General features: G+C 36.5%; 1 protein-coding gene across 1 annotated transcript; it reads left to right on the top strand.

Annotated features, from left to right (window-relative positions):
- Window positions 1-221: 221 nt before the first annotated feature.
- LOC108708294 (multidrug and toxin extrusion protein 2-like) lies at window positions 222-20,359 on the top strand. Its single transcript, XM_041582230.1, has 17 exons — window positions 222-506; window positions 4,293-4,394; window positions 4,971-5,039; window positions 6,230-6,378; window positions 6,689-6,731; window positions 7,476-7,520; window positions 8,111-8,208; window positions 9,270-9,367; window positions 10,693-10,806; window positions 11,153-11,220; window positions 11,316-11,424; window positions 12,280-12,355; window positions 13,964-14,033; window positions 14,401-14,533; window positions 19,101-19,195; window positions 19,634-19,712; window positions 19,976-20,359. The coding sequence occupies exons 1-17, from the start codon at window positions 393-395 to the stop codon at window positions 20,182-20,184; spliced, it is 1,671 nt and encodes a 556-aa protein (XP_041438164.1). The 5' UTR covers window positions 222-392; the 3' UTR covers window positions 20,185-20,359.
- The last annotated feature ends 623 nt before the right edge of the window (window positions 20,360-20,982 follow it).

Raw genomic sequence — 20,982 nt, 5'->3', positions numbered from 1 at the left:
AAATGAAGAATAGAAGGCCAATTAAATGATGGGAGCTGTAGGCCACCAACATCAGGGTTGTATGTTTGTAGATAGAGTTATAAAGGCTCCTGGTCCAGTTACTTTGTTAACATTTACATAAAAGTGAAAGTGGAGACGTTTCCCTTGCGGTCAGATGCAAATATTTCTGTGGGTAGAGTGTAAAGAAAGAAATCTGACTTTATCTGAAGATTGAAAAACCTGTTTGGCCACAGCAGTTCCTGGTGTTTGAAATGTTCATCCTTCCACATAATCTTTGCATTTTAGAAATGGACTCTCCCTTTAACAATCGCAGTGATATGGACTCTTCTGATCAGACATTTGCCTAATAAGTTTTAAATGCACAAAGAGGTGCAGTGAAGAGAAGTGTCACCATGCCATGGAACTGCACCCCTGGAGGTTGTGGAAAGGCTTCAGGGAGGATAAGAAAGCTGTTCCAGGATAATGTTTCAGAGTTGAAAATGCTGCTATGGTTTTCTGGACCTCTGGTAAGTAACTGGTGTATTTCTGCCTATCCAAAATAAGGCACTTTTTATTTATGCTAAAATGATGTTGGCCAGTTTTTGATGGATTTCTAAGCCCTAGAAATGTATTTATGTTTGTAATGTGTATCCAGCACTATACATGTTTACAGTGCAGTAATAGTGTACAGAGAGGGACAATCATATGCAATAAATATATAATAAATATACACAATAATAAAGATTAAGTGGCATTAAGTTGAGCTTAGTTTGAAAAGGCTAAGGGAGAATTCCTTATGGAAGAATTAAGGGGTAGAATCCCAGAGGTGAGGAACAGCAAGAAAGGGATGGAGCTTGACAATTTATCCAGAGGAAAGAGCAACAGGATTTGGTAGTATTTGGTGGTATCAATATATTTAGAGGAGAAGTAAGAATCAAAAACTACCCAAGTATTGTGCTGAATCAATGGGGTTAATGAGAATTCCGTCAGTAGTAAATGAAATGCAGACCAACAGGGGGTTGAATTAGTGTTTTATTGATTACTCTCTCTATGTTACACAGCCAATAAAATTATTGATGCAAATAAAGCCCTAACTAGTGTTTTGGGTCCTAACTACATTTGTTACAGGGGCAAATTTACTACTAACTGGTATTTTGTTTTTGCATGGCAACAGTGGTTACAGCTGAAAACCCCCAGAGGAGGTCAGACTTACAAATGGTGCCCTGTTTTAGTGTATCACTGCAGTTATTTAATATTATTTAATATTTAAAAGTATTAGATTAGAAGCTCTGATTAACTAGAACATTTGAGTGGTGTCTGATAAATATGCCAGTTCATTAAAACACTAACTTTCATAGAAAAATAAAAGTGTTAAAGAGAATCTAAATATTGTTTACTTGGGTGTTACTGAAATACAAATTCCAGCATACTTATCATAGTTAAAGCAAATAGGGAGTTGGAAAAAAGAAACAGCAGGGCTGTAGCCTTAAAGCAATGTTGCTCTAGAAAACCTATCCTTGGGTCGACAGGGCCAGCGTTGCCATAAAAATGCAAAAGAACCCTCCAGTGATCTGTGCAAATCTGGCGCCATGTACTTTGTTCCTACTGAAACTGGAAGCTTTACACATAGGTTTTCTGTCAGAAAAACTCTATAGCAGTTTGTTTTTCACTCTGATATTTGATTAGTGTAATATCTAGTCATGAGCGAAATTTATTGGCAAGTTTCACTGCATAAATGACAGCCATAGACTCCAATGGGTAAAAAAAATGTTTTGCATCAAAAAGATTTTGTTGCATGTCAAAAAAATGTTGTCGCCCAAAAACGTCAATGCATTTCGAACAGTGAAAACTCAGTGAAGAGAAATGGGTCAGATTTACCCATCTCTTTATCTATGGCCTAAGGGGCCAATCTACTAACATTCGTATTTTGTTAGTTTTCCCTGAATCAGATTTTTTAGAGCTAAAAATCATGGATTCTACTTATTACTATGAACCTCAAAAAATGTGTAATTTATTAAATGAAAAGTAAGATGGATTTGTCCGTCTCAAATGTAAAATCTTTCTGTAATTCAAGCTTTAGAGGTTCAATGTTGATAAATGCAAGGTTATGCAATTTGGCAAAAATAATATAAATGCAAGTTATACACTAAATGGCAGTGTGTTGGGAGTTTCCTTAAATGAGAAGGATCTAGGGGTCTTTGTAGATAACAAGTTGTCTAATTCTGGGCAGTGTTATTCTGTGTCAACTAAAGCAAATAAAGTTCTGTCTTGCACAGGCCTGGATTTGTGGAAAGGCCACCTAGGCCCTGGGCCTAGGGCGGCAGGATTTTAGGGGGGCGGCATGCTGCCCAACCACACCCACATTGGTTCAAAAACACTGGGGATGCGCTGGAGATACAATAATTTCTTAAATTTCCAGTGCGCCATCCCCACTGTGCCACTGGAGGGGACAGGGGCGACAAACGGTAATGGGCCTAGGGGCGCCCACTATGTAATTCCGGCCCTGGTCTTGCATAAAAAAGGGCATTAACTCAAGGGATGAAAACATAATTATGCCTCTTTATAGGTCCCTGGTAAGGCCTCATCTGGAGTATGCAGTGCAGTTTTGGACTCCAGTCCTTAAGAGGGATATAAATGAGCTGAAGATAGTGCAGAGACGTGCAACTAAATTGGTTAGAGGGATGGAAGACTTAAATTATGAGGGTAGACTGTCAAGGTTGGGGTTGTTTTCTCTGGAAAAAAGGCGCTTGCGAGGGGACATGATTACACTTTACAAGTACAATAGAGAACATTATAGACAAATAGCAGGGGACCTTTTTACCCATAAAGTGGATCACCGTACCAGAGGCCACCCCTTTAGACTAGAAGAAAAGAACTTTCATTTGAAGTAACGTAGGGGGTTCTTCACAGTGAGGACAGTGAGGTTGTGGAATGCACTGCCGGGTGATGTTGTGATGGCTGATTCAGTTAATGCCTTTAAGAATGGCTTGGATGATTTTTTTGGACAGACAGAATATCAAAGGCTACTGTGATACTAAACTCTATAGTAAGTATAGAAATGGGTATATAGAATTTGTGTGAAAGTAGGGAGGGGTGTGTGTATGGATGCTGGGTTTTCATTTGGAGGGGTTGAACTTTTAGGACTTTGTCTTTTTTTCAACCCGATTTAACTATGTAACTAACTATGTAACTATATATATATAGCTGCGCTCATTGCTGGTCACACAAATGGGGCCTCTGCACACAGGGAAACTCTGAAGCTAAGCCACCTTCAAATTGATGTCTGGTTCTCCTTGTGAGCTGCATCAACAGGCACTGCTAACTCGAGTTTAAAGAATAACATGTTGGCATTTTGGCACACCATAAGTGATGCAATCCCTGTTCCAAAAACTTTCCAGGTCAATGTGTCTAATTAATCGAAATGTTTGAGATTTCACACTTTTTGAGGCATCGGCATCACACGGAACTCCCACTTGCGGACACTTAGAAATTATTGGGACAGCATTGCATAGTGGATAAAAAAACATGGTGAATTACGTCCTGGATTGCACTTTTAATACCACACCATGTAAGAGACTCATGAATTAATTTTTTTGCTCACTGTTTCTTTGCAGATCGGGAGCAGTGCGACGTTCTAATACTAGCCCCTTGGGCTTTTTAAAGGTTGGATCTGGTTCACCCAGCTCTGCTGACATGGTGCAAGCTGTTGGACGCCGCTTGTCCACTGGTGTGGCCTGCACAGAGCACTGACTTCAACTCAATCAAACCTGTGGAATGAAATGGAACACATATTGCAAATAGGATTGCCACCTGCCCTGTATTTTACCGGCCTGGCCTGTAAAAATAAAGCTTGATCCCAATGTTATTAATAGTGGAAATGCATAAAAATATAGGAAGGGCGGTAGTTTTTTCAAGAAAAGGTGGCAACCCTGACTTCAAACTAGGCTTCATCCCTATCTTTGACCAACCTGACTAATGCTCTTGTGTATGAAGCAAAGCAAATCCTTCCAACAATGCAGGAAAATCTAGTAGAAATTCTTACCAGAACAGTAGCTGTTATAGCAGCAAATTCATATCTTTGGTCTGGAAATAAACTTATGCACTGGCACACACAGTAAATAAAGAAAGGTTAAAGCATGCTGGGGGCTGTAGCCTAACAACATAATTGTAATACCAGAGACCATGGCTACATAAATGCAAAATAATCTTCCAATGACAATATCACCTCATATGTGTATATTTGGCTTCATGTTCTCTATTCCTTCAACCGCAACTTCTAAAATGCAAACCTAATATAAATTATTTTATTTTAGATCATCACCAATTTTTTGGACTATGCACCAATGATTGTAACTGCTGTGTTCTGTGGACACCTTGGAAAGATGGAACTAGATGCAATAATGCTTGCCAATGCTGTAAGTAAAAAATGAATGCAAATACATGCACTGACTTAACACCATTCATGAAGGCAGAGCCAGTGTACCCACCCAGCCCCCTTGCATGAATGGTTTAATTTCTGCCAGCCTGGATGTGCCAGTACTTCACTAATGGTTTGCATCAAAAGTTACTGACTTGTCCCTAACAATTTTCACATTTATTCCTCGTGCATTACACTCCAGAAATAATCCCACTCTCCATAAACTAGACGCAACTTGTGCCCACTTCAAGAAAACATGCACTGGATGCAACTGCCTGCAATGATGCTGGAATTCTGAGAAAAAAACCTGTTGATTTAGCTCTGAACTGTTCACTTGAATTTGCTACATTTATTAATTAATCGTATATCTTGGAAGGATTTTATCCTCCTAATAACTGACTAACTTAATGGCCCATTCCCTAAACCAACTAACAAGCAACAAAGAACATTTCTCCTGGCTCTTCTACTGAAAGGATTGAAATAACCAATAGTTGTGATATTAATGAAATGATCACAACTATACAACAATATATTTGGTATTTGATTTGTTGTAACTGTGTTTGCACTTTGTCAGTTTGCAGCTGTCACTGGGATGTCTGTAGGAATGGGCTTGTGTGGTGCATGTGATACTCTTCTCTCACAGGTAGGAGCAAAATGGAACATGTAGACAATCTTTAGCCTGAGCTATTTCCTATAGATTTTCTAGTTACATTATTAGTGAGGAAATAATTTTATACAGTATGTTTTTTTATTATGAATTAAAATTGTACTTATTGACGTGTTTAAGGCCCACCCACTTTTTAAATGTAATGGCCGATTACGCAACATATTTGCGAGTTGGATTGTATTAAAATGATGGTGTTTATTTGTGTATCCCATAAGAAGGTTGGGGGCTCTTAGCCCTGAAAAAGAAAGACGGGTTCATTTTGTTGATTTAAGATTGTATAGCGTTTCAAATAATTCAAAGCACAATTACTTAGCAGAAAGCAGCATGTTGGCTAGACCCTTCTTCAGTGCCTGAACATGCTTAGCAATGTGACATGCAACATTTGTTGAGAATGGTGGGCTGAGCAGTTTCGAGGTAGAATAGAGATTTTCCCATGTGAGGATCACCTTACATATCAGTCCTGCCAGCTGCCATAATTGTAAACTGAACCATCCGATAACCTAACCTGGAGCAGTGGGGACTATTGTCAGAGGCCCTGTCAAATTTTGACAAGAGGGGTAGTAACTTGGGTAGAAACCTACATAAATATACTACATTTACATAACTTACCTAGAAACATATGCAATTTACATATGAAGCAATGACAATAGCTCTAGTACATACCCCCATATGTAATAAAAGGCACTAAGTTTGCCCAGGTGCAGGCACCCATAGCAACCAATAAGATGTTTGATTTTAAACAGGTGACCAGTAAATGCTTCCTGCTGATTGCTATAGGTTACTGCACCAAGTCAAACTTAATGCCTTTTATTAAATAACCCCCTATAGTGTTTATACTTAGGGTAAATGCCACTGACCCCCAAGGAATTAAGTGACTTATTAGCACATTAAATAAACTGAACAATTTATATGAACTACGAATTATAGAGTAATATCATGTTTATATAAGGATCTATTTAGTGAAATAAATCCTACACGATAATTTAGTTCACCTTCAAACAAACGATGCCCTATGCCAAGAAAAATGGTCATCCAACTGTGGTTTGGATAGGTAGAATAGAATAAGTTTAATAGTACTTATGTTCTAAATACTTATTGTTATATATATATTATATATATACAGTATATCCCATTAGGCAAATAAATATGTGTTTTTTTCTTTCAAGTTATATGGAGGGAAAAACCTAAAACTGATTGGAATTGTTCTACAGCGTGCCATCGTCATTCTGTCTCTATCTTGCTTTCCCTGTTGGGCATTATATATCAACACTAAAAACATTTTTGTGTTGCTCGGACAAAATCCAGAAGTGGCAAGGTACAGTAATTATGGTGACTTTTTTAATTAGATTGAGTATATTATACTTCCAGTTCCTGCATTTTTTTGATCAAACAGGATTTGACATCCCAGAAAAGTGGGTTGTTTTGGAGGAACAGGAACAGTAAATGGTATCACATGGTTCACTCTCACTTAGCTGCATGTTCATGCTGGTTTGTGTGCTTGATATGCTGATAATTTTTACTATATAGATCCTGAAATTGATATTTCATGGATGCATAATGATGCTTTAGTTTCAAGTTAATTGTAAGATTGTTTATGTTTATATTAACAATAATATTGTTGGCAGGTTGGCTGAATTATGTATGTTGGTGAATATTCCAGCTCTACCTGTAAGTATCCCCTGCAGTACTTTAAAGACTCCATTACATGTAACATACTCTGTTCAGAAGTAATGGGGGGGGGGGGTCCTAGATGGATGTTCTAGGACTAAAGAGCCACCAATACTTTTAATTGTTTCACTTATTTTTATGCTATTTAGAGTTACTTTTATTGATTTATTTGTATTTTTTTTTATTCCAGCCTTCAATTTATAATATTCGAAATTATTTTAGTATTAATGATTTTATGTTTTACTGGCCAGAAGTTCCAGGTGCCTCTACATGACATCTGCTTTTTTATTACAAAGAAATAAGTAATGTTTTTTTTAAAGCTTACATACAATCTAACTACTATATGTGAAGCCTGGTGAGTGAGGGGTTGAAACACATCACATTTTACATGAGGAGAGAACAATACTAAAAACCAAACTCCACTTCTTTATGGTGATTTTTAAAGCCAAGCATCCAAATTATCAATGTTATAATGAGATGTAAGTTGTCCAAAGAAAGAGAATACTATGCAGGTGAGTTTATAATAGCTCTTATATTGCAAGAATGCCTGTTTGTTTTCCTACATACTACTGGAAGCCAATCAGAAAGAGCAACACATATTTATTGTCCCAGATAATCGTGAATTTATGGCTGCTACAGAAATTTTTTCAAATACCTCTGGATTTATTAAAAGCTTAAGCAGCCCTGAACATGAAAAATCTGAAACTCGCTGCTCTAACAGTAATATTTCTGTTTTCCTAACAGGCATTTTGCTTTTTCCAACTTGGACTTCGATACTTACAAAATCAGGTACAGTATATCAATATCATGTAACTTTTCTAACGTTGTAGTTGCACATTGCAGCTGCACATTGGTTTTGGATTCTTACACCTTTCACTAAACTGCAGTACAAAGGAAAAATCTCCCAATCACACTTGCTGGCATAGAGGAGTATCGATGGAGATTGGGTGACATTGGGATTAAGAAATTTCCAGTCCCCGGGGGGTGGGGACATATAGTATGTGTTCGAAGGTGGCAAAAAATAGGCACAACAGGTCCACTGTAATAAGGGAACCATAGAAGTAAAGCCCCCTCTAGCCAGGTGTTAATTCCATAGCTCACTTGTGTCAGTGGGCCTTTTGCTCTGTTTGTTGCATGCAGTTGTGCACAATTTATCAAAACAAACTGAACTGGGGTATTGCAGCTTGGCACCAGGTGTATATAGGTTTTAAGTATCTTTGTTAACAGAGAGTAACCAGGCACAAAATTCTGAGCAAGTTTGAGCTTTACATATAAGCTTGCATTTCTAAATAAGCCTTATGTGTGTACCTTTATAAATATATGAATCAACAAAATGCAGTCATTATTTATTATATTTACTTTTTTCTTTTTTGTTTCAGGGAATTATTTGGCCGCAGAACTTAATTAGTTTTATTGCACTTATTATTAACGCAATCTTTAATTACATTCTGCTGTTTGTACTAAAAACCGGGGTAATGTAAGTATATTCTTTTCAAAGTTTGTCTTCTTTTTACTAGCTGTACTTGCAAAATATGCAGTCCTCTTACCGTATGCATGGTGTGGGGCACTTAGCCTGCTAGTATAAAGATAGCTATACATAGCGAGATTAACAGCACATAAAGACTGGGTGGCAAGCTTTATTTCTGGAGCATTCCTTCTCCAATAGAACAGTAAAAAAAATGGCAAAAGAAGCTTAGAAGTAACTATTTGATCCGATTATGAATTTCAAACATTTGTATGTAGTTTCACCCACAGTTTAGTCTATTAACTGTTCAGGTTGGAAGACCTGTCTCAATCAATGAAACTGGGGTCAGTCCATGACAAGGGCTGTCCTTAGGTCCAGTCCTGCCCCATGCACCAGAACTCAGCCTGTCCTCTTCCCATTGGTAATCGGCACATGCACAGTACCACAGTACACATTGCAAAGAGAGGGGTACCTCTCTTCAGGCCCGCATTTGTGGAAAGGCAACCAAGGCCCAAGCCTAGGGCAGCAGGAATTTAGGGGGGCGGCATGTTGCCCAACCATATCCACATTGGTTCGGAAGTTCTGGGGCTGCTCATGAGATACAATAGTTTTTTTAATTTCTCGTGCGCCAATTCCCAGTGCTCCCAACCTGATGATGAAAATGTTTGCATTGGCACAAATGAAGGAGAGGGGACAGGGGTGACGAATAGCAGTGGGCCTAAAGGTGCCCTTTATGTAAATCCAACCCTGCCTCTCTTAGATCATCTGCCGGATCAAGTCTTTGCTCCTTTCTGATACCACCAATATAGAAAACCATGGTCGTCTTAAAGGCTATACTTCAGAGTAATAAAATAATAAAAAAGGAAGTAGTAAACATAATGCTTATTTTGTAAAGAACTGTGGATAATCAATTAAGTAACATCCTTGTTACACCTGGATTTTCCAGCAGGTGGCCTAATATATCTTTTTTTTATATGTATGTGTTTGTGTGTATGTTTTAGAACACTATCATAACCAAAATACAATATCACTGAGCAAAGCAATAATCCCATCCACATTTACTTTCCTTTCAGAGGGGCTTCTGTGGCAATAACAGTTGGCTCACTTTTTGAATGTACAGTTTTGTATCTCTATATCTGGCTCAAAAAGATTCATGTAGAGACATGGCCAGGTAAGGTGCATTTACAAAACGCATGATAATGCAGTAGCTTCTGTAAGACTTACAGAATGTATAACATTTTCTAGTGATTTTTTTTCCCAATCACTTATCCAGTGGGGAAAAAGTGATAAGAATCATTTCAGTGCAAAGTGTAAGGTATGTCATCAATACAGGGGATATGTCTGGATCAGCTGCTGAGGGGGCAGTTTGACTGGTGGAGCTAAATTTCTGGAAATTTGGTTTATAAACTTACTAGTGGCAGCCTTTTTTTGTAACCCCTGCAAAGTGCTGCCTGAGGCAACATTTCCACTTGTTTTCCTCTTTTTCCGGAGAATAGCTTCCAAAGACATTGCCCTGTGGGTGTTATTAAAATTATTTGTAAATATAATTGCAGTTGAAATTAGTTTTTGTTTATCCCTTTCTGGTCTTGAAACAAGAGTCACATCTCCTCCAAGTTTATTAAAAGGGATCTAAACCTGAAAATGATTTTATGTAAACTTCCTCCGCATGCTTCTCTGAGCACTTTTCTAATTTACATTAGTTTGCTATTTTTAGTGGTTTCTGGAATATTTATATTTTAAGGTTGCTGGAAGTAAGCGACCCCATGGTTAATTGAGTATAGGAAGTGCATAGACAGGTAGGGTCGCTGACACTCTGCGCCTTCAAAAAGAGCTAATGAGCCAAGCCTGCCTAACAGTCTAAAACTACGAATATCTCAGAAATCACTTAAAATATAAAATAAATGTAAATTGCAAAATTGCTCATTGCCCAAATTTGTTGACCACTCTGCAAAAGGCCTCATGAACTTGACCAGCCATCTTATCCTGTTACTCTTCACTCACACACACACACACACAAATGATAGTTCTATTTTTCTCTATGCAGTTATCCTTACTATCCTAGCCAACAGGAACTCTACAATCACACTGGTTACCCTCATCGTATGTCTCACTTCAACTCTCACTTAGAGTGTATGCTCTTACCAACTGGGCTCCAATTGTAACTGTGCATCTATCTTGGTGAAATGTTTTGTCTATATATCTAAACTTAAAGGACTTGTATTTGTGTCCCTTTACTCTGTCAAGTGTTACAGGAAATGATGGTACTTTATAAATAATAATAATAAGTTTAAACCAATCCAGACATATTCTGTTTCATTTTCTTTTGCTATACAAACATTTTTTGGGTGAAAATCCACGTTAATATACATTCATATGTTTGCCTTGTATAGTATCAGTGTCAAGGTTTTGCCTAGCACTGTTCATAGGATCATCATGTTTGGTGTCCTTTTTAATGTAAGTAAAATGCACCACATCTTTCTGTATTTTCATATATAGGCTGGACTACTGAATGTCTAAAGGAATGGAGAGTTTTCTTGGCACTTGGAATACCCAATATGCTGATGACAGGCATAGAATCTTGGGCATATGAGATAGCAATCATATTAACAGGTTACTCATTTAAATCCTAAATATGTACACTCAATGCGACTGTATCATAATTACTGTGTAACTTTGCCGCCAGTAATTGGCAGCATTATCCAAACCTGTGTTTCTTCTAAATGCCCTATATGAAATGAAAGGATGTGTAGGTGCATAACAATGAAAAACATCTGACATCTGAAATTTGACTCCAACAATAATATAATAACACTTTATACAGGCTGGTGCTAATATTGAACCACAGAATGTAATTTTCAGATGCATAGATTTAATATATATCATTGACAGATTGCCTACAAGAGCTTCATTATGCAGAGATATTTTTATTTATGTATTTATTTTTTGCTCTGTTTAGGTCTCATTAGCTTGGCGGAGCTGGGAGCCCAGACAATCTTGTATCAGATGATTATCCTAATCCACAAGGTCACTGCATCGGAAATCAGTCTTTTGTCATTGATTTCTGTGCTTTTGTTCACATTGTTTTCTATTTATTCCAATTTATCCTTTCTCTGCAACAGATTCCGTTTGCCCTCAGCATGGCTGTTAGCATTAGAGTTGGTACTTTTCTAGGTGCCGGGGAGACAGAGCAAGCCAAGAAATCTGCAAAACTGAGCTTTGTTTTAACAGGTAGGAAGGCACGGAGAAATGGCAAATGGATCAGCATGATTATGATCGACCATAGAAAAAATCTGACCAATATGTTTTTAAACAGAAGAAAATATATATTTATATGTTGCCTTCACAACACACAGTATTATGCAGGACAAGCACCTGGTTTTGATAAGAGGGATAATGCCACTACTAAAGATCAAATGTTATGGACCCCAGAATTCCCATGAGCTCTACTGACTTCATTGAATGATATCATTTATTTGAATAATCCCCCACTATGATCAAAACAGGCTGTCTGCAAGTTTGGCTATATGGCTCTGAACCATTAGGCTGTATTTGTGCTATAAACCAGCGGTTCTGGGTGCGTAGTTGGCCAAAGGAACACAAAGGAGTGATTTGCATGTCTCAGTCCATGATGTCTTATGGGAGAATTAAAACTCTCATTTTTGGTATTTAGGCAGTGCTGTGTGTATGGCATGAGACGAGTAAATACCTTCTGATTTCAGAAGGCTTCACTTATCACTACATGGAAAAAGCTAAAAAGCAGAAATCTAGTATATATATTGTTTTCCTATTGTATCTTGAACATTTATTGGATGTCACAGAAGATATCTGTGATTGTTTATGAGGCATACGCTTTATAATAATGGAGTTGCTTGACCATAATAAAGGCATTTGTCATTATCCTTCATCTATTTAGCACATTATCCCTTATACAGATGGATCAGGCTTCATTTGAGCAACTTATAAACACATCCAAACCCTTCCTTCATTGAAGTGATTATTGGGCTGTGCATATAAAATGTAAAATATTAATTGCCAGTGGACAAATGATATAGTGAATGAACTCTGTACATTTGTATCTTACAGCAATACCTACATTAGTCAGTCTCTGCATACTGACTGGGCTAAGGAAACCTATTGCAAGCATTTTCACTAATGATAAGTAAGTTATTACTTATCCTATCTATTACTATAATAACTATGTAATCTTACTTATTCTATGTCAACTTACATTGGATTTGAAACACAGACATATATGTATTCACTGCAGTTTCACGTAACTTTGCAATTTATTTTAAAATGTATACAGTCACACGAAGATCCAACAGGGTTACTTCAATGACTATGTCATGCTTGCTTTGGGCAGGGAAATGTGTGCTCAGGCCAAGGAAGTTCCTAAAATATATTGAGTTTACAAGGTCACAATGTTTGCATTACATCTAGTAACTAATCTGATATTTGCTTTAAAATAAAGTCTCCCCAAAATAATACCTGCTGATTGGTTGCTATAGGCTACTACACCTGGTACAAACTTTGCTACTTTTATTACATTTTATGCACTCAAACCATTATCGATATATAATACACAAGAGCCATAAATATTCTGTTAATTCTATCCTTACAAACAGTGCTTAGTGATGTCATTGGTTATAATTGGAGCTTAGTGATGTTTCATGACCTGCAGGCCCGGATTTGTGGTGAGCCAACAAAAGCCCGGGCCTAGGACAGCAAGTTTTTAGGGACAGCATGCCCCCCAGCCGCAAACTAAGGAGCACCGGGAAGCATATTCTTGTACATGTAATTCCTAGTACACCAGCACATGTGCTCTCTCGCGCTTGCAGGGAGGATGCGCTCACGAGGGTGCCAGGCACTAGGATCCAGCAGGCCTAGGGGCACCCAAGCCTGAAATCCGGGCCTTTGGCCTCATGCTTTTATATGGTCATGAAACACCCTCAGTAACTTCTCATATCCTTATATTTTACAATAGGGCGTACTGTATTCACTATATTAAGGATTTTAAGATATTTTGTGCATTAAGCCTAGAAAATGCCCTCCCCTTTAAACAAAACAGGGATTGTTTGTCCATATATTGCAATATATTTAATATGGCCAACTATGTCAGTCATCCCATATCTGGCCAGTCCTACACTCCCTTTCATCTGATTAATTCATTAGTTCACCTTTAAGTTAACTTTTCAGTTGGCCCAATTTTTTTCTTTTTTACAGTTTTTGAATTATTTGTTTTCTTCTTCTTACTGTTTCCAGCTTTCCAGCTTTCAAACGGGGGTCACTGACCCCACTAAAAAAACAAATGCTATGAAAGGCTACAAATTTATTGCTATTGCTACTTTTTATTACTCATTACTCCTCTTTCTATTCAGGCCCTCTCATATTAAATTTTCAGTCTCTTATTCATATCAATTAATTGTTGCTGCAGTAATTTGGACCCTAGCAACCAGAGTGCTGAAATGGAAAAATATAAGGCTGCTATAAAAAACCTTTATAACTCAAAAACCCCAAATAATAAAACATGAAAACCAATTGAAAATTGTCTTAGAATTGTCTTAGAATATCACTTTTTACATCATACTAACAGTTTAACAATCCCTTTAAGAATTCTTTTGCTTCATTATACTTTTAACACAAGGACTAAGTGCCCTTGCTTGATTTCAAGGTTAAAACTCCCAAACATGGTTTTCCTTTTATTGGTCACCACTGGGATCACCCCACTGTAGCTTCATGTTGGTGTTATTTCTTTTCTATTTCCTAGGGGAATACTGTCACTGGTTATTGATGTAATACCAGTTTGTGCCCTGTTTCATGTTTTGGATTCGCCAGCAGTAAGTATTCAATGAATAATTTCATTTTAAATATTTCAATAAGTGAAACACTGAACCACTATACTATTACAGTTTTCTAATTTTTTAAAAAGAGTTGCACCATTTCTATATTACAATGCAATAATTTTATGGCAATACTGCATTTAATTGATGGTGATGGAAATGTATGTCACTGATGCTCTAGGCCTGGAATTAACATGTTTTCATGCAAATATTAGACTTTAGAGTGTATTTAGAATTAGTACTAGGGGTAAACAATATTGAAATTACAGAAATATTTTTATTTGCTTAAATAATTAAATAAATGGTTGGTTTGCTCACATTTGGTTTATTAATCAGGTGTAAATGGTTTCCTTGTCTTCTACAGACTGTTTTTATTGGACTTGCCAGAGGAATTGGAAAGCCAGAGGTTGGAGCTGCCATTTTTGCATTAACTTACTGCTTAATAACATTTCCCATTGCAGTACCTCTAATGTTTACTGCAAAACTTGGAATGAAAGGTATTTTAAAGCTTTTAACTGTATCAAGAAAAAACACTTCTAATTGTTTGAGATTTTTTATACCCCAAAGCTGGAAATAGCTTGAATCCGAAAAAAAACCTTTCAAGGTCATGCAGGAGTCAATGGCAGAGGCCTCTTGAACCATTTGAAGATGTTAATAGCCTTTATGATGTTTGAGTTTTTTTCCGTGGGTTTTGCTTGAAAACTCAATCAATTTACACTGATTCGAGTTTTTTCTTAAATTAAAACCATTCAAGTTGTGAGTTCATTCGGTGTATAAGAAAGCTCACAAAGCTCTAAAATTCAAGCTTTAATAAATAACGCATATAAATTTTAGTTAAACCAAATGAAATAACACACCTATAACATTCACATTGCAATTTATTTTTGGTACTTTTCTTTAAAAGGGGACCTGTCATCCTAAGAAATAATTCCAAATGCTATTGTATGAGGTTACACAAGGAAAAAAACTTGACTTACACCATATAAATGATTAAATTCTTGTTTCTTTTAGACTCAGAAATTGCAATCACATCAAGCAGGCAGGCACCATTTTCTGGACACTGTTATTAAGGCAAGCTTTGCATCATCCCATAATCTTGTGTATGCACCAAAATGGGGAACCTAATGCCCATGCACAGTTCCCTACACAATTATATTGTGTGAGGAGGGAAGAGGGAATGTGTGCTGTGCCATCTAGGAAGTGCAGAATGGAAAGTGAAAAACATTGCCTAACCTACCTCTATGCTGGAGGCATAGAGGAAGGGCAGGCAATATATAATAAGTTTACATATTTTAATTAAAAAAAAGAATTTGGGTTCGATGTTAAGTTTGAAAAAGGTTTTTTATTTTTGGGTGACAGGGCCTCTTTAAAGGCATTCATGAAATGATTTTTATGGGGTAGTTTTTATTACTAAATGACACTGTGTACATCGCAAATAACTAATTCTACCATTTAAAATGTTATTCATGAGCCAATAATTGTATTATTTAGTTATAATATTGATGTGTAGGCAGTCATCTCAGATCATTTTGCCCTTTCTTGTGTTATACTATATATTATAGTATTGGAGGACACGCGAAAAATAGGATAAACATCCAGGTGACGTATACAAATTCAGCATAGACTCCACTTGAAAACAGTACTCTGTGTATATCATCCACAATGTATTTCATATTATAAGAAACCGTGACAGACGAACAGGGCAATTTTAAATATCCCTGATTTTTCAGCAGTGGCAGGAAATTAAGTGGTTTGATGGTTAAGCGATTTAAACATTTCAGTGCTGGAGATTCCCACTGACATAATCCATCAATCCAAAAAAAATTTAGGAGACTTGTTGCCTGAGGGGTAGTGATGATTTCCCATGGGCAACATATTTCCGCATGTCACCCCTAAAGTTAAATGGAAGCAGTATGGCATTTTTGCTTGTTTCTCACTTGCTAAAGAAAGGCTCTACCAGTGGGCTATTAGCCCAAAGCAGAGAGACAGCAGCATAAAAATAAGTTGCTATCATTTCAGGTAGATGAATCCTTTAGCAGAGGTGTAAGAGAGCTGTCATTTTGTTACCTATCCATTATTCTGCTGATGGGCAAATTAGGGGAGCGGATATGGGTGAAATCACTCGTCATTGCAGCACAGCAGTAAAGAGTGACTGAGGTTATCAGAGTGCAAGTCACATGGCTGAGGGAACCTGAGAAACTAAGAACCTGTCTAGCCCATGTAAATTGTAACATTAAATATAAAAAAAATCAGTTTGTTCTTTAAAAAAAAATGGATTTCAGTGAAAGATTCTGCTGGAGGAGCAATATTAACTGAAAAACATGTTTTTGGGTTTATTTTACTGTTTTTTGTAAATACAAAAGTGGGACCTTTACCATGTCTTGTTTGTCACAGTTTTCCTTACACTCCCCGTCACTATCCTTTTGTATTCAAGTATAATGGATGAAATAAATGGATTACAATGTGCGGTAACCAACCTGCAGATCACCTTTATTGTGTGGATCATAAGATGTTTCGGCATCCCATTACAGAATCCCTTTAGGTTTAAGGCCAAAAAGGCAGCTATGAAATCGATGTTAAGAAAATTTTGGATAATAGCCCACAAGTTTGTTTTCCTTTGGGAAAATCACAACAGATAATTATATAAAGACTGATGCGATCCGCATCGGAGCTCACCCAGTATCGCTGTGTCCTCCTGGTCGCAGCCTGTGTGAGACGCCAGCCACTTCCCGCCGGTATTCAGTACAAGGCACTCGATATTCTCATCACGTTCGGCGCTGTTCCAGGACACGATTAGCAGACTACAGCATTTAAGTCTTGAGTCATGTGATTTTAAATGACTCTGAGGAAGTGCCGGGAGATCCGGCAAGAAACGCGTAAGTCAATCAGCCCTGCACACCCACCGCTGTAAATCCCAACCATGTGTGTGTTGAAATAAAGCCTACCTTTTGCACCGATGCTGTAGTCTGCTAATCGTGTCCTGGAACAGTGCCGAACGTGATGAGAATATCGAGTGCCTTGTACGGAAAATCACAACAACCCATTAAAAGTCAATGGCCATCAATTTTGTTTGTCATCAGTTTGGCGTATGGCTCACAGGAGCACTTATCACATACAGTTGTCAAGAACACTTGCCAAGCCAAAGAGATAGAGATGAGAAGCCATTGATAATGCCCTATATCTTTATCCCAAATTTGCAACATTTTTATTTTAATTATTATATAATCATCTTATTATTAATTAATTTTATCTTGCCTCTTACTGAGCATGTGTATATTTCTACATAGGCATCTGCAAGCTTCGGGTGTAAGAAGTTAGTGGTGATTTCCAACTGCATTGTTAAGAGGTTGCTCAGGCAATCACCTATTATCCTGAAAGCTGTATAATGCCTTGGTTACATTCGTTCCTACTTTTATAAATAATTCTGAGGCTTATCGTCATTGTCTGAGAATAACCTGTTTAAATCTTGGGCTTTGTTCGTGACACTTTTATAAAAGCCAGTTAATCACAATTTTCAGACAGATACTGATTGACACAGTAATCAAATGATTGATAACACAATCCCATCCTTATACTGTATCTGTAGTGACCTTTAGCCATCTACACTTATTTATGATGCTGTGTGAAACTGTGATCAAATATACCACCTGATCAACAGGCATTGCCGCATGAAAATGCTACCGGTATATTTCTAAAGTTGTGTATTGATTGTATAAAATGACAGCATTTTTACGTACTACCTACATTTTTCCTACTGATTGTAAGGGGCAGATTTATCAAGGGTTGAATTTCGAATGAAATAACCTTCGAAATTCGAATAAAAAAATACCAACCGAAATTTATATATTATTTTATACGTTTTTTTCGGTTGAATAGGCCAATTTCATTCGAATTTGAATTGTACGAATAAAACTAATAGCGCATTAAAAAAAAACTTTGATTTTTCAAAGACCACCAATTGACTTCAAAAGGGTTCTAGGAGGTCCCCGATAGGCTAAAACAGCAATTTGGCAAGTTTTAGAAGTCGAATTTTAAAAGAGACAGTACATGATAAATTTCGATATTCAAATTTTTTTCAAATTCAAATTGAATTTATACTATTCCCTAGTCGAAGTACACAAGAAAATAGCTCGAAATTCAAATTTTCACTTCGACCCTTGATAAATCTGCCCCTAATAGTTTATGCAAGGTCTTAAGTGGTGTAAAATAATGGCGTGCAGTATAGGGTCTGGGGAGCATTAAAGAAAATAAACACACTTAATAATACATAATTTATTTTACACCACTTTTTACATAATTTTTACTGCAGAAATCATTAGAAACTGTTCACTTAATATATCTGTTAATGTAATTGTATCTGTAACTATACATGAAAAGTAGCAAAAACAAGTTTTATTATTTTTCTAACACTTATTTTTAGGTTTAACCAAATCAAACATTATGGGGGTTATTTACTAAAACTGGACTATATCTCTCTTTTTTTTTTTTATTAAACAAAGCTTTACCAAACTCCCATCCACAATTTTACCTTATTTATCATTAAAATAACTCAGGTCAGGAAAAAACTTGCGAGAATTTTTCAGGCTTTACTCCCGAATCGCTGAATTGATTTGGGTCAACGCTTGAAAACCCCAAATTTTCCAGATTATTGGGCTAAACCCAGAGCAGACCAGGATGTCTTCAAATTTTACATGATTATACATGAGCTGGATTTGAGCATTTTGAGCATTAGGGTAAAATAAATCTCAAAAAAGTTTTAGTTTATTTTTTCCATGAAAAAGTTGGGTTTTTGCCCCAGAAAGTCTGACCAGTAAAAAATTGAGGTTTAGTAAATAACCCCCTAATAGTCCTGGACTTTTTAACCCTTAGGAATGCAGTACAAGTTGTCAAAACAAAATGCGTGTTTTAACAAAAGATTAAATACTAACAAATGGCACAAAATGTATTCTTGATCAAAGGGCCCCGCAGTACATTTCTAATTTCCCCAAATTATCCAGTCTCTGTTAGTGAGCCATAAAAGAACTGCAATGCCAATGTGACTTTGTGTTTTCCTTTTCTTGCCAGGATTCTGGATTGGGATAATTGCTGGATTTGTTGTAATAAATATTTATTTTATTATCTATTTCTGGAGAGCAAACTGGCAACATATAGCTGAAAAGGTATCTGAGTTAAATGTGAAATGCAAATTGACATCAGTGTAATTCTATGAAATGAGTCTTTGAAAAATAGCAATAGACTCATACATGTTGCATACATTTTGTACAGAACCCTGCTAATTCCAGGATTAATAATGTTTTATGTGTTTTCCATATATGTAAATAAGATGGTACTTCATCTGAGACAACAAAATGTATATTTTTATGAAAGTATCTCTAATATTTAAGTTTTGTTGTTTTTTTTTTACACTTGAATTGGCAATTAATTTAAATAAAATACATTTTTAAATAATAATTTAAATACAATGCAATACAATGTTAATATTAATGGGGAACGGGCAATAATATAAAAAACACACTAACATTTAGTGGATGTTTGTTTCACACATAGTTATTTAAAGTACATGTATTTAATATATTATAACTGTTTATTACTTGTAGGCACAGGAACTTGTAGGCTTGAAGTCTGCCATGAAAACAGAAGGTGCCATATTTGATGAAGAGATGATCAACACCCCAGGTAAGTGATTGTATTACAGAAAGACTACTCTATGTCCAGGTTAATGTTCTCATAAACATGAGCAAGTTTGTAACTAGTATGTTGTGGTGCAAACAGTTTAAGAAGTGCAGAGTTTATGTTTAGTAATGTGTTGTGGCCCATTGACCTATGCAAAAGACACTGAGGATACTAAGCCCCATCAAAGCTGCACTGAGCTCAGGGCCGCCATCAGAAATCAAATTCTGATTAGTTGGTTCTGAATAGATCTTTTTTTGGCATTACAGATAATTTGGAATTAAAGAATTATGCTGCTTTGGACTCAGTAAGCAGTGAGAGTGAACAACATGAAGAAGCGCAGTCTGAGTACCCAACAGAACAAGACAAGCGCTCGCAGAAGAAGCTCATTATTCGAAGGGCACTTGAATCACTTGCTGTCGTGTCTCTTTTATTTATTGGACTTATTATCCGTCTAACTGTACATTCCCAGCAATAACTCTTGAAAAATGGCTTCACACAACGAAATGTTCAATTTGGGCTGCAACATTCTGCCATTTAATCCTATGATGTGCATACTGGATAGTGTTAAACTGTTGTATTTATGTTATTTGTTGCACAGTAAATGGTTTGTTATAGGGTCCTATAATAAAACTAGACAGTTTTTTCTTCAATGGTCATCAGGGATTTTTTTACGACACAATTTTAAAAGGTCAATAAATACCAGTTTTGCATGGCAAAGCAATGATATGCAACTCAGTTTCAAAGATGAGACAAATTCACCCACCAAAATGTTGCAATGTTTTGCTTTTAATGCTTAAAATACAGTATAAGTATGGGACCTGTTATCCAGAATGATTGGGATGTGGGGTTTTCCAGATAATAGATCTTTCTGTAATTTGGATCTTTATCTTTACCTTAAAATAAGATTAAAACACAAATTAAACCCAGGAGGATTATTTAGCCCCCAATAAGGATTAATAATATCTTAGTTTCGATCAAGTACAAGGCACTGTTTTATAATTACAGCGATAAAATTGAGTTTATGGCAAATGTAGCTCTATTCAGAGCTTTCTAGATTATGAGTTTCCAGATAATGGATCCAATACCTGTATTAATATTTTACACCATTTCATATAGCCAGGAGATAAAGTATGTTTTCATTATGTATGTTGAGTGTACTTTATGTATGTTGAGTGTACTTTCTCAAGAAACTCAAAAGAAGGGAACTTTAACCTTGAAACATTATGCCTGGTCCCCTAAATTCAATAAATAGCATAATAAGTTTATCTTTTCC

Source organism: Xenopus laevis, chromosome 2L (genome assembly GCF_017654675.1).
Source record: "Xenopus laevis strain J_2021 chromosome 2L, Xenopus_laevis_v10.1, whole genome shotgun sequence".
Classification (NCBI taxonomy): domain Eukaryota; kingdom Metazoa; phylum Chordata; class Amphibia; order Anura; family Pipidae; genus Xenopus; species Xenopus laevis.
This window is presented reverse-complemented; position numbering and strand designations above follow the sequence as displayed.

Bases quoted from the DNA above. Each gene is read 5' to 3' on its own strand.
- LOC108708294 (XM_041582230.1), top strand. From the start codon at position 393: ATGCCATGGAACTGCACCCCTGGAGGTTGTGGAAAGGCTTCAGGGAGG. The intron at 9,368-10,692 runs GTAAGGTGCATT...TTTCATATATAG, and splicing joins TCATGTAGAGACATGGCCAG to GCTGGACTACTGAATGTCTA. The intron at 10,807-11,152 runs GTTACTCATTTA...TGCTCTGTTTAG, and splicing joins GATAGCAATCATATTAACAG to GTCTCATTAGCTTGGCGGAG.